The 14296-nt window shown below is 44.8% G+C and overlaps 1 protein-coding gene across 4 annotated transcripts in view; it reads right to left on the bottom strand.

Moving 5' to 3' along the window:
- Nucleotides 1-14296, bottom strand: part of Acox2 (acyl-CoA oxidase 2) — a 31573-nt gene that overhangs the window by 386 nt on the left and 16891 nt on the right. For all 4 annotated transcript variants that reach the window (XM_006251744.4, NM_145770.3, XM_006251743.4 and 1 more), the window contains 2 exon segments: nt 13430-13647; nt 4311-4443 (listed from right to left, as the gene is read on the bottom strand). In XM_006251744.4, the coding sequence (XP_006251806.1) occupies nt 4311-4443; nt 13430-13647 (351 nt within the window).

The following is a 14296-nucleotide window of genomic DNA, read 5'->3' as shown; positions in this document are numbered from 1 at the left end:
TTAAAAAAAAATAGCATCACCTAAGAGTTTTCATTTTTGGAATTAATTTTGAAAGTCGCAGTGGGAACATATGGTAAACACCCCCCCCCCCCAAAAAAAAAGCATCTTAGGCAGATTTTTGTGCGTGCAGGTGGCTGGCTGATTAAGGGAAAACCCTACAGCTTCTTTGCTTTTGGGATTTAATACAAATGAAAGCCTTTTACTATTCGAGGGTCTTTGGAATTGAACGTGAATCACAAAGCAAGGGGCCAGGAAGTAGAATGAGGCAAAGCCTCTGTCAGAATAGGCTTCCCTGTCATTCTCCGTTTTCTCCCCCCCCACCCCCCCTGGCCTTGTGCTTGCTAGGCAAGCGCTCTACCACTGAGCTAAATACCCAACTCCCTCCATTTTCTTTCTTACATATTCAGCTTCTAAGCGTCCTTATTTCGTCTGTCTGTCTTTCTGAGGTTTTTCCTTTCTCCTTTCCTCCCGGTTCTTACCCTTCTGGTCTCCCTTCCCCCGCACCTCCCCCTCCATCTACTAGGGCAGGCCTCCTTCCGATATCAACCAAACATGGTATATCAAGTTCCAGTAAGACAAGGTACCTCCCACTGTATTAAGGCTGGACAAGTTAACCCAGTGTTAGGGAAAGGGTCCCGAAAGCAGGCAGAAGTGTCCGAGACAGCCTGTGTTCCCACTCTTAGGAGTCCCACAAGAAGACCAAGCTACACGACTGTAACGTGCAGAGGGCCTAGATCAGTCTCGTGCAGGCTCCCTGGTTGAAGGTTCAGTTTCTGTGAGCCGCTGTGAGCCCAGGCTAGTTGATTCAGTGAGTTTTCTTGTGATATCTTTGACCTTTCTGGTTCCTACAATCCTTCCTTTCCCCTGCTTCTGCAGGATTCCCTGAGCTCTCCCTAATGTTTTCATCAGTTGCTGGCTGAGGCCTCTCTGAAGACAATTACCAGTCTATGCATATAGCCAAGTATCATTTAGGCATTGTTTCATAGATTTTTTTTTTCAGTCATGTGGTTCTATCCTAGGTCTCTGGGCTCTCCAGCCTCTGGGGCCTGGCCCTCCAGGCAGTGTCAGGGCTGGGTTTCCTCTTGTGGCTCAAGTTGGACCAGTCACTGGCCACTCCCACAGTTTCTGCACCACTTCACCCCAGCACATCTTGTAGGCAGGACAAATTGTAGGCTGAAGGTTATATGGCCGGGCTGGTGTCCCAGTCCCTTCACTGGAGTCTTGCCTGGTTACAGGAGATGGCCAGTTCAGGTTCTGTGTCCCCCATTGCTAAGAGTCTTAGCTAAGGTCACCCTTGTCGATTCCCGGGAGTTCCTATTGCATTAGGTTTCTAGCTTATCCTTGAGATATACCCCCACCCCCAATTCCAGTTTCTCCCAGTGCTCTCTCTGGCCATCCAACTGAAACCTGATCCTTCCGATTCCCCCACCCACCCACCCCCCCGGAAATTCATACTTCACCCATTGAGCCCTCTTCGTTACTTAGCCTTTCTAGGTTGATAGACTGTAGCAAGATTATCTTTTACTTTCAGCTGGTTTGTCTCTCTGTTTCTGGGTACCTCACTCAGGGTGATCCCCTCCCCACCCTGTTCTATCCATTTGTCTGCCATTTCCATTATGTCACTGTTTATAGGAAGACTACTTTTTTTTTTTCAGCTACTTTGCTGAAGGTGTGTAAGGGGTATAAGGGTTCCCTGGTAGAAATTTTGGCATCACTTATGTATACCGTCATATCAACTGCAAACAGTGACACTTTGACTTCCTCCTTTCCAACTTGTAACCTCTCATCTCCTTTAGTTGTCTCATCGCTCTGCCGAAACTTCCTCTATTGAATAGATATGGAGAGAGTTGACAGCCTGGTCTTGTTCCTGATTTTAGTGGTCCTATTATTTTCTAATGCACTGTCTTCAGTTCTTTGTAGCTAAACTCTAGTCTTCCATGCTGTCTCCCTGTTTATTTCCTTTTGCCCGTCCACAGTAAAACTATGAGGTCCTTAACACAGGTCTGCACTGTGTTGAACACTGGCACACCAGCCCTGCACAGTAAATATTCTTTGAACGAATGAACCAAGAGGTTCTCACTCCTTGGACATGTTTTTGCAATAGAATTACTGAGAGAAAAGGATTTTTGCTGGGGGGGGGTGGTAATATACACCTGTAATCCTGGCATTTGTAGGGTAGGAATTCAAGGCCAGCCTGGAATACACGAGACCCTCAAACAAACACTAAAAAGGGAGAGGCTCCTTGGTTTGAAATGGCCCCTGATGATTCCCCCTGGTTTCCTTAGGGAATGGCATGGATGTAATTTCATGTGAGGAGGAAGATCCATCGGTGGCAGTTTTCTAGAACAGTCAGAAAGCCAAAAGCAGATGCCACAGAGTATACTAGGGGAGCTGTTATCCTGTTCAGGGAGGAAGCTGAGTACAGCCTGCCCCGCCCAGAGAGACTCTGGAGCTAAGACTTGCAGGGTGCCACATAGCACTTTGTTTCCAGCAGAACACAGTGAGATAGAACCTCACTTGTACTTCTGTGTCCGTAGGGCGTGTTTCAACATAGCTGCTTGTTAACGTATCTAGAATATCCGTAACCCAACTTCTTCTATTGTAAAAATGTCTGCCGCATCTCAGAATGATGGCAGATCAAGATTACTTAGACCTTAAGAATGTTAGTGCTTTTCAGAGGAGCCAGAGGTGTAAGACCATGTGGCTATATGTTAGCAGTCAGCCAAGTTTCATCTTGACTAAGTGACGTCAGAGTCATTTGTGATCTCACGTTCCTAAACTGCACGTAAGAGCCACATTGTGGCACCTGTCACTTTTGGTGAGTGTCTGTGGCATCTGTGTCCGTATGTAGGTCACAAGAAGTTCCATCCCTGGTCAAGTTAAAGGAAGTAGACTCAGAGGGACAGGATGATGTATGTCATCAATTTACAGAGTCAGTGAGCGAGGAAGCTTAGCACATCTCATTTCTACAAACCTGCTATGGTTTTCGGACTAAAGACTTAAGAATGAAGAAAAACAAGATAGCCCGCTAGAATCTTTAGTGAGCACGAGGCATCTAGGGGAGAGGAATGTTTTCCTGTGCTGCCATTAAACAGGTCTGAGCTATGTTGTGTCTCTGCATTCACTGACAGATGGGCAGTGAGGGGTCGATGGGTCTATGGAGCCCCAAAGGACACAGATCTCTCCTGAGACCATGGGAAGCAGGGAAAGTTCTTCCATTGGGAAGAACTTTGCTTTGTGCCAGGATTTAAACATTAGCAAGGACAGAGGTCTGTAGTGATGTACTAGAAATAGTTTAACTGTAAGGAGCAGTAAACAGCTAAGTAAGTGGTTTCTATTTCTTTGAGCTAAAACGCTGTCTGCTTCTGGATGGTGCTTGAGGGAGATGGACCGGCCTTGTATCTGGCAGCCATCTTGGAGGTTATGACTTTAGATAATAATGTTAATAAGTTAAACTGGTGCGTGACAATATAAGCTGTCTGATAACGCCTGGTGAAGTGTTAGTGAACACCCGGGTATTGTCACTGCTCTCTCTAACATGTTTCTGAGGTTGGACTAAAGAGAAAGTTTCGCCATCTGAAAACACTGCTTTACTGGGTGAATTCTAATACACCCAGAGCTGTGAAATGACTTGTGTGTGTGTGTGTGTGTGTGTGTGTGTGTGTGTGTGTGTGTGTGCCTACAGATAGATAGATTCCTTGTTGGGATTATCTCTGTCTAATCTGCTATTCGCTGTGGGCTTCCTAAATTCAAATAAAGTGCAGTACCCACCAATGTGCTTAGATTTGCCCAGTGAGGCTGGTACAACTGGCATTCTTGTAGTCCCTCTGAGGACAGTCTTATCGCTGTCCCCTTATGATGGTTGTGCTTTCCCTGCTCACCGATGGCAGTACCTCAGATTTCCCCTTCATCTCTGAATGTGCACTTTATCTACATGAAACAGAGCTAAAAGGCTGGAAATAGGATGGTTTGGGCACTGCTGTGATTTATCTTAGTTTTGTTAATGTAAAAGCCAGCTCGCTGCTGTGCGTATATGCCTTTGGGTATGTCAAGCCATGATTTAGAAATGAGCCTTTCTCCTAATGCCCCTTCAATGTTCCAAGCTGTTCATTTTGCTGATTTCAGTGCCTGCCAGGCCACACCCCTGGTTTCTTTTATGCATCCTCTGGAAGGATTTTAAACAGATGCACTGTGCCAAGTGATTTTCCACCTAAGCAGAATCGATTACAGTGGGGGGAAAAACATTGAGATGTATTTACTGCTTGTTCTTTGCTGCCTTACATAATTTATAACGGGTTTCACTCAACTACCTGAGTATTGGCTGGGGACTTCTGAGCCCACTCAAACAGGCGTTCGTAGACGTGTCCATCATAACAGCCAAGTGCCGAGTTTAAACAATGGTCCGAGAAGTCAAAAGCATCGGTTAACAAGATGGCATCCTTCCTGAGAGAGGAAACAGATTGTGAGCATTTTACCTTGCGCTTAGGAATCTAGTCAGCCCACAGGAAGTAATTAGAAGTTGCATCATTATCGACTGTTTGAACAATTCACTCTATTATTTCGGTTTTATTATCAGGTATATGTCTACAGGATACAGAATCAAAGAGTTCTTTAAGGCTTGTTATTTAAAAACCAGGGCTTGCCTGTTGGGTATAAAGTCTAGGATCCAATTCCCCACACTGGAAATAAATAAATAAATGAAAAAAAATTATCCTATCTCCCAGTATGCCGGTTAGTGTTTATCAACTTGACGAAAATTTGCGTCACTTGGGACGACGGAGGCCCAATTGAGGGAATGCCTCCATCAGATTGGCTGGTGAAACATTTTCTTGATTAATGGTTGATGTGGGAGAGGCCAGCCCACTGTGGAAGGTACCATCTCTGGGCAGGTGGTCTTGGGTTGTATAAAACGGGCAATTGAGCAATCCATGGGGAGCAAGCCAGGAAGCAGCATTCCTCTATGGTCTGTGTTTCAGTCTCTGCATCTACATTCTGCCTTGCATTCCTGTCTTGGTTTCCCTCAGTGGTGAACTGTAATCGAGGGCCAAATAAATCTTTTCCTCCACAAGTTGGATTTGGTCAGTGTTTTATCACAACAGAAAACAACTGGTGTACCCAGCTACTCTATTCCAGTTTACTTCTCTCCAGAGACATTGTTAGTTTTAGCTGATAGTTACACAAATATCTCCATATATGAAAGTATACATGTACATATACATCTACCTGCCTGCCTGCCTGTCTGTCTGCCTACTTTCCTAACTACCTATCTACTTACCTATCTGTTTAAATTGCTAACAACTTCTTGATGCTTTAGTTTTATAATAGTTGACTATTATAAAAGCAAAGGTTTCTTTTTGGGGAGTAAAATGGGACAGGATGTTACCATGCAGTCCTCGCTGTCCTAGAACTCTGTGCAGCTCAGGCTGGCATGCCATTCTCCTCTCAACGCCCCACCCCCAGATGCCTGATGGCTGGGGTTGCAGATACATTCCACACACTTGACTGGACTAAGCAGGACTCTCCTTCATACCTATATCCTCAACCTTATGCTTTCTCCTCTCGGCCTTCCTGTCTCCTTATAGAGTTGTGACTTTGACAAGATTAATTAATATTCAGTATTGACATCATGATGATTGTATGACATCAAAACATTTGTAGAGGCTTAGATAATATACTGAGTTATATTTGTGGATTTTAAATTTTAATTTTGCTTTGCAATAAGGTCTGGTTGGTCTGAACTTTCACTCTGTTTTGTTTTTTTGTTTTTTGTTTTTTTTTTTGAGACAGGGTCTCACTGTCGTTCTGCTGGCTGGTCTAGAACTAGAACGCCTTACGTAGCTCTGGCTGGCCTTGAACTGTGCACTACAGGTAGGGAGTCAGTAGTCCTTCCACATGTGGATCTTAGGCATCAAACTCACATCGTCAAGGGATTGAACTCATGTCAGTCTGGGCTTCAAGTACCTTTCTCCATTAGGCCATCTTGCTGGCTTTTAATCCTGTTTTGATAATAACTAATGAGCCTCCTGTTTTGGCAAGAGCTAATGAACTGTATGTCTCGTTTAATATCCCTTATGACCCTTCTCTCATTTCTCTCTGGAATCAGCCATGGTCCATTGTATTTTTCCCCCTTCCTTATGCTGGTTTAGACCACTCCACTCCTCGTTTTCACTGGTTTTCTGCCACCACCCTTACGATCATATGTCTGGAAAGAGCAGCTACACTGTTGTCCTAAGAGCATTAAGTCAAGCCACAGCCTAGCAGTCGTGTTCCACCGCTCTGGTTCACCGAGCCACTTGCCTCATGGTTATTTCACCGTCTCTTCCATCTTCAAGTCTACGGCATTCACCTCCTCCTTCCTCACCAGAGTGGCTTTGCATCCTATTTCACCGGTAAGAGCTTCCCACAGGTTCCCACCTCTGAGCATTATACACCGAGCCCCCTCTTAGTACCAGCCATCTTGGTTCTCCTGCTCCAAGTGTACCCATCCCCGGGTCTGTTAGGTGCTTTGAGCCCTTGCCTCCTGGAGAGCAATACTCCAGGCAATACTTTCCCTTCCTGTAGAGTGTGAAAAACCCCTCAGGGTCACTCCAGCAGCTCCACGATTGCTGTCATCTCAAGGCAACCTTTGGGGTGGCTGGAGACATGGCTCAGAGGTTAATAGCACTTGCTGCTCTTGCTTTAGCTGATGGCCCTTAGATGGTGGCTTCCAACTGTCTGTAACTCCTCTGACATTGCACACCTGTGGTGCACTTCCTTATGTGGGGGCACACTCGGAACATTTAGAACTGAAGTTTAAGCCAGGTATGGCTAGTTGACACCCCACTCTCACCTAAGAGCAGACTCTTGGGGATCATCAGAGGCAAGCCCTTAATCTAAAAGATGGAGACCTAGATAACCAAGAACAAGGCAACTTGAAGGATACAAGTGAACCTGCGGGGAAAATAAAACTTAAAAATAGAAAAGAAACTTTTTTTTTAAATCGCCAAAATCTTCAAAGAGCTAAGAAGGTCAAGACACCACAGATATGATGTAAGGTCAAAAATGCCAGTAACAAAAAAAAAAAAAAAAAAAACAAAAAACAAAAAAAAATGCCAGTAACATCCAGAAAGTAGAGAAGGGATTCTGAAAGTTTAAAAACTGATAATATGAATGAAATGAAATGAAATTTAAAAACAAACAAATATACTTTTGCCCTCTCCTTTTCCTTATCCACTCCAGACCACGGCTCCTCTTTTACCTGAATTCAGGAGTATTTTGTTTGCTTTTCGCCAGTTCTTCTGCTCTTTCTGGAGAGGACTGGCTGATTGTCAGCTTTTACCTCCAGCCCATCGCTGGGGTAACTGCTGTTAGTCCCCTGCTGTCTTCTGGGGTGTGGGGGGGTCCTGACGCTTCTCATTCACTTACTCCTTGATGACATCATCTCTCTCACAGCTTTAAATATGAGCCACGTATCACCGACTTCCGGATTTATCCATCTGGTGTCACCTGCCTCTGGCATCTGTACTAGATTTCTATCTCACAGGCTTTTCTAGTGCACTGAGTACCTAACAAACTCCTGATCCTGTCCGTCTCATCTTAGGCTGGCCCTCCTGTAGCCTTCCCCTTTATGATCGATGGCCTGGCTTCTTTCTATCCTGGGCCATATCTACGTGTGGCCAACCCTGTTCTGCTTTCAGAGCGTGTCCTAATATTGTCCACTTCCCACGGCATCGGCCAGCGGCCCACGATCATCTCCCACCTGGGTGACTGCCTCAGCTTCCAGACCCGTCTCCTTGCTCTTATTTATTGGTTTATATATAATGATTAATTTAGGAGCTGCAGGCTAAGCCTATGCCATATGCACTCTACCTTCAGGCTGTACTTCCAACCCCTACATTATGTTATTCATTTATATATAAGAGGTTGGGAGATGGCTCAGTCGGGAAAATGCTCGAGGCCCTCAGTTTGATTCCCAGAACATATATAGGGGGAAAAAGGCTAGGAGGAGACAGGTAGATCACAGGGCACCACTGTCCAGTCCGTCTAGCCTGCTTGTGGGTTCTAGCACAGTGAGAGATGCTGTGTCAAAGCAAAAACAAGAACAAAAGCCATTGGTGCTTGAGAAAGGACATCTGAGGTTGTCCTCTGGCTCTGGTCTCCACATATACACACGCACACACACACACAGAGACACGCACACAGAGACACACACACAGAGATGAACACACACACACACAGAAACACACACACAGACACAGACACACATACACACACACAGAGACACACAGACACATACACAGAGACAGACACATACAGACACACACACAGACACACAGACGCACACACACACAGATGCACACACACACAGATGCACACACACACAGACACAGACACACACACAGACACAGACACACAATAAACACACAGAGACACACAAACACATACACAGAGACACACACACAGACGCACACACACAGATGCACACACACAAATGTACACACACACAGAGACACAGACACACACAGAGAGACACACAGACACACAGACACACACACACATAGACACACATACACACACACACATACCCCAAAACAAACAACAAATCCTCAAATTTAAAAAAACATACATATGCGTCTAGATACATGTGTATAGCCCCCAGGTGTGAATGTCACGTTAGGTTGTTTCGGGTTATAAGTGTGCTGTGCTGTGAACCTTCTGTTCTCTCACGCAGTGAAAGCCTGGACCTTCAGTTTTACAGTTACGTACCTGTTCCCTCCCTTTCCACTTGCACCCATTCTCCAACCTTTGTCTCCCCTTCCCCCTCAGCTGTGCTTCCCGCCTCTACAGCCTTGTTTCTGGCCTTTAGGTAGACAAACCAAGCACTAGCTTCCTACCTTTGCAATGTCTACACTGTGCTCAGCTTGGCCGATGGTTTTCCTGGTAGCCATATGATTCCTAGAGTCCTTCCCTGTGTTCTCAGGCCTTTCCTCAAATCACCCTACTGGACAGGCCTTCTTTGGCTTCTTTCAATGCTTAAAGGTCTGGAACTGTAGCTCATAGGTAGAGTACTTGGCTGGCATGTTCAAGGCCATGGGTTTGGTCCCCAGCATCACACAAAAACTAGAACAAGAACCTTTGGAACCTTGGTGAGCCCTCTGCTCCCTCAGACCGCTTACCTTCTTCCCAGAATACTTTTCCCCCTCGTGTGTGTGTGTGTGTGTGTGTGTGTGTGTGTGTGTGTAGGGCATTTGTCTCCTTCTTGTAAATACTGTGGCCCTTTTCAACCCAAAGCCCTGTATCTTTCATTTGAGATGAATTTTCTTGAATCCTTTTATTGCTGTTTTGCCATATTTTGGTTTTCTTTGTCTTTTCTTCCCTTAATCTGTCTTCTACATGATGGACCACGAATGTGAGTTTTCTTTAAGAAATTTGAACATTTTTTTATTGTCTCTTAAAAAAAATTGTACTTTTTGTCTCTGACATTTTCTGAGATTGCTACAACTCCACCTTGAACACAGGATTTAGCTCCATTCTATTTCCTGGTACCCATTTTTATCCTTTTGTGTTTTTACTTGCTCAGCTTGCTTATATAAATTATAAATCTTTGAAAGAGTGAACTCTGATAACCACAAACACAGAATAAATACCAGGCTGTTTTGAAATTTCTTCTGCCAAAGCCATTGATCAAAAAACTCTTCAATTGGGGGTTGGGGATTTAGCTCAGTGGTAGAGCGCTTGCCTAGCAAGCGCAAGGCCCTGAGTTCGGTCCCCAGCTCCGAAAAAAAAAAGAAAAAAGAAAAAAAGAAAAAAAGAAAAAAAAAACCTCTTCAATTTAGCCTCAGGCAAACTTTTCAGATAAGGGCTAAAACCAGCCACATATCAAACGTCAAAAGAAAAATCTCTAAGCCGTGTACTAAAATCCTTCTCCTCTGAACTCTCTTGAGCCAGGCCACAATTCAAATCAGCCACTATCTTCCATGTTCCTACTGGTATGACCCATTAAGCCAAAATTAAAGGATTCCACTACTTTTCTAATCCAAAGTTTTAAGGTCCACACTCCTCCAAACGAAAGCATGGTTACGTCTATCATAGCAATGCCCCAGCCCCTGGTGCCAACTTTTGTCTTAGGTTTTCTATTGCTGTGAAGAGACACTATGACCACGGCAACTCTTATAAAGGAAAACATTTAGTTGGGACTGGGTTACAGTTCAGAGGTTTAGTCCCTTATCATCATGGTGGGAAGCATGGTTGTGGGCAGGCAGACGCGGTGCTGGAATTCTAAATCTGAATTGGCAGGCAGCAGGAAGAGACGGAACCACTGAGCGTGGGCTCGAGCTTCTGAAACCTCAAAGCCCGCTTCACAGTAACACACTTCCTCCAACAAAGCCACGCCCACTCCAGTAAGGCCACACCCACTCCAATAAGGCCATACCCACTCCAATAAGGCCATACCCACTCCAACAAGGCCACGCCCACTCCAATAAGGCCACACCCACTGATACTACGGCTCCCTATGGACCCAGCATTCAAACGCAGTCTATCGAGACCATTCCTATTTAAACCACCACACAGGGCTAAGGGTGTAATCTATCAGTTGGTAGGGTGCTTGCCCAGCATGTACAAAGCCCTGGGCTCAAACCTCACCACACTGAATAAAAACTGGGTGTGTTGGCTAATGCTGGTAATTCCAGCTCCAGGAAGAGGGGGGCAGAATGGTCAGAGGTTCAAGGCTATCCTTGGTTGTATAGCAAGTTCAAAGCCAGTCTGGGCTACCTGACACACATTGTCTCATGACAAATATATATTTGATGTTTTACTGACATTTTAGTAAGGCTCCAGAAATAAATGTGTATGTTCAATCTGCCACCTTTACTTAGCAGTCCCTTAGCAGAGATGTTTAGCAGGACTTAAAGAGCTAAAACTGAGCTGCACCAGTTCACTGGCCTCACACAGGGAGCTGGTTTTGGTGTCTTGTAGAATACAGTCCTGCCTTTGCTTTATCATCCCTGAAATCTGAGGGAAGTGGTGATGAGTCCAGCCGGAGACCTGCGATGCTGAACTGATGAGTTCATGGTGTCTGTTTCCTGTGTATCTTTCCTGCTTTCTTACACTAGGATCCATAATGTAAGTACATCAGTTTATGGTTTCCAGGCTTGTATTGGCAGCCTCTGTCCACAACAAGCATTTAGAAAAGCAGAGTGCAGATTAACACACACACACACACACACACACACACAAGGCACAGACACACACAGACACAGACACACACAGACACACATACACACAGACATACACACCACACAGAGATACAGACACAGAGACAGACACACAGACACACATACACACACAGAGGCACAGGTACACACAGACATAACACCACACAGAGATATACACACAGACACACACAGACACAGACATACACAGACATACAGTACACAGACATACACACACCACACAGAGATACACAGAGACAGACACATACAGACATACACATATCACACAGAGATACAGACACAAGCAGACACACACACACACACAGACATAAATACACCACACAGAGAGACAGACAAGATCACAGACACACACACACACACACACACACACACACACACACACACACACACCCTGCATCATGCTTATGAGGTTAAGCATGTTAAGGGTATTACGTGTCTTGTCATCACCAGCCAGCACCAGGTGACTTTGCTTTTGTGTGTTTTTCAAATGCTAATCATTTCAGCAAGTTAGAAAGCTAGGTCAAGTTAGAAAGCTAGGTCAACTTGAGCTTGAACTGGGTAGTACTGCTTACCAGGGATTACACCCTTAAGGTTCCCGTACAGGGTCCCCCATATTAGCATAAGTTTAACCGCTCGTATAATTGTGTTATATATGCTTCTGACCGTTTTTGCTTGTATTATTACTTATTTACTTTGGTGGGGATGCCGTGGTATGTGACTGGAGGTCAGAGGATGACTGCAGAAGCTGGTGCTGGCCTTCCGTCTCGTGGAATCAAACTCAGATCGCCTGTTTGTCCGGAGCTTGCGAGCCTTCTCTCTGGCTCGGTATTTGATTTTTATTTGGACAGACATTTAGTAGCCTCTAGCTATTGGTCAGCTGCTGATGTGTAGCCGAGAGGACTTGTTAATACTACATTTTAGGAACAAAAAAGGACTTGGTTGATTTTTTTTAACCTCTTGTGAAAATCTATAAAAATCTAAAATCTTTTACTGATAATGAGAGCTATTGGGACTTTCAGGGGAAAGGCAGTTTCCCTTCCACACATAATAGGCATCTTATTTTTTGCCCAGAAAGGTTTCAAAAATGTTGCATTCTCCGGTTAACTTGGTTTTTTCTTTTTATTATACTGACACTAGTAAAATAATTAATAGTGTTTAATACCTGTTTATTCCAGTAGTCTGGTCAGGTCAGACTTCAGTTTTGATGTGTTCTTAAAGCAATATTTACTTTATATATAGTATATATATAATATATGTATAATATAATATATGTATAATATATATATACATATATATATAAAACAGGATGAATGCTGCTCATATTCATAGCTCCAAATTTTACAGGATTGGCTCTACATTTAAAACATCTATTACTTCTTTATAAATCAGTATATAAATTACTAAGTCTAAAAAAATCACCTTGAAGCCAAGGGAGTATCAAAATATATTAATTAGACTTGGCACAACTTTACTTAAAGCACATTGGACAGAGACATGATATGCATAACACACACACAATGCTGAACACCCCCTACACCTGAACACGCAGGTGAAGAGGGCGGTGTCAAGTGGCTGGAAAGCCGAGTGTCCCAATGCCTCTACCTAGTCACACACGTGTGTAAGCTCATTCGTATTAGCCCGAGCGTCTTCCTCAGCAGGGCGGGGAGACCAAGTCTAATGCAAAGGCTTACGGACTAAACGAGACAATGCATATAATAGCACACAGACCTCATTAAATGCTGGTAATGATTAAAATTAGTATCAACATGCTCATATACAGCGGCCGTGATTATATTCAAACCCCTTAGACATTGCTCCTTGCCAATGCTGAAGAGTTCAAGTGAGGAACTCATTTATTCTTTTTGGGGGGGGGGGTTGGTTTTAAGACAGGGTTTCTCTGTGAACCTGGCTATCCTGGAACTGACTCTGTAGACCAGGTTAAGCTCAAACTCATAAAGATCCGCTGGCCTCTGCTTCCTTAGTGCTGGAATTAAAGGCATGCGCCGCCACTGCCCGGTCCTAATTTATTCTTAGGAACATTAATTTCTAATTTTCCTCCCAATTCTTCTAAAGTTTCTTTCATTAAGTCCTAATGCTTTCTTTTGGTATAATTGTGCTAAGAATCAGTTTGTGCAGACCCCAAGTTTGCAAGGTCTTAGCTGGAGAACCGGCCCGTGCGCCAGGGTCTGACATGGGTTTAAGGACCAGTCACTCACCGGATCAAGGGAAGCAGGTCTAGGAAGGCTTCTCTGGCCATGTCCACCTGGGCCCCAGACAGGAAGCCATCATGCAGAAAGTCCCCTGAGTTAGTCAGAACACCGTGTAAGGCATAGAGGTCACAGAGGCGTTGGAGCACACGCTGAATCTCTGGTTCCTTGTCTAGTTTCTCCACAGCTTCCTTGAAATTCTTCACAGTGATGAAGTAGCAGTAAGCCTATGAAGACACAAACGCACAGGCCACGGATGCTCGTTCCCGGCTCCATAGATCGCTCTGGAAGCTTGGCAAGGCGGCTGGAGTACCTGTATCTCCTGGAGGACTGGTGGTTACTTTTTGTCTTGTCCATTTCAGGTGTGACTGGTGGTGTGAATACGTGTGTGTGTGTGTGTGTGTGTGTGTGTGTGTGTGTGTGTGTGTGTGAGCGCGTGCTTGCATTGGGGGCTGGGTGAAGTATGAAACTGGGCCTTTGGATTCCTCATGTTGCTGCAGATGGCTTCGGGAACATTAGAAAGTAGAAAGAATACATGAGTATTGGAGGCTAGCCTGGGGTACTGGAAGAGCAGCAGCCCCACTTTTCTCAAGAAAACAGCTACTTACTATCTGCCATGTTAAGGCAGTGTGTGCATTTGTGTGCACGGTGGGATGTGGCTTGGGGTATGTGTGAAAGGTGTCCGAACTAAGGCTTAAGTCCCTGGATGTCAGCAGTGTCCTTCAGTAGCTCACGGGAGAGGCTCTGGCTCTGTTGGTTCTTAACCACTTAGTATAGAGTGCTTCAGTGACCAAATGACCCCTGCCACAAACCCTCTGCCCTTTGGACTCCTTTCCTGGGGTTCCCTCTCCACTCAACCCAGCAACTAAAGGCTGA

Source organism: Rattus norvegicus, chromosome 15 (genome assembly GCF_036323735.1).
Source record: "Rattus norvegicus strain BN/NHsdMcwi chromosome 15, GRCr8, whole genome shotgun sequence".
Classification (NCBI taxonomy): Eukaryota; Metazoa; Chordata; class Mammalia; order Rodentia; family Muridae; genus Rattus; species Rattus norvegicus.
The sequence above is the reverse complement of the archived record's forward strand: the minus strand, read 5'-3'. Positions and strand labels throughout refer to the sequence as shown.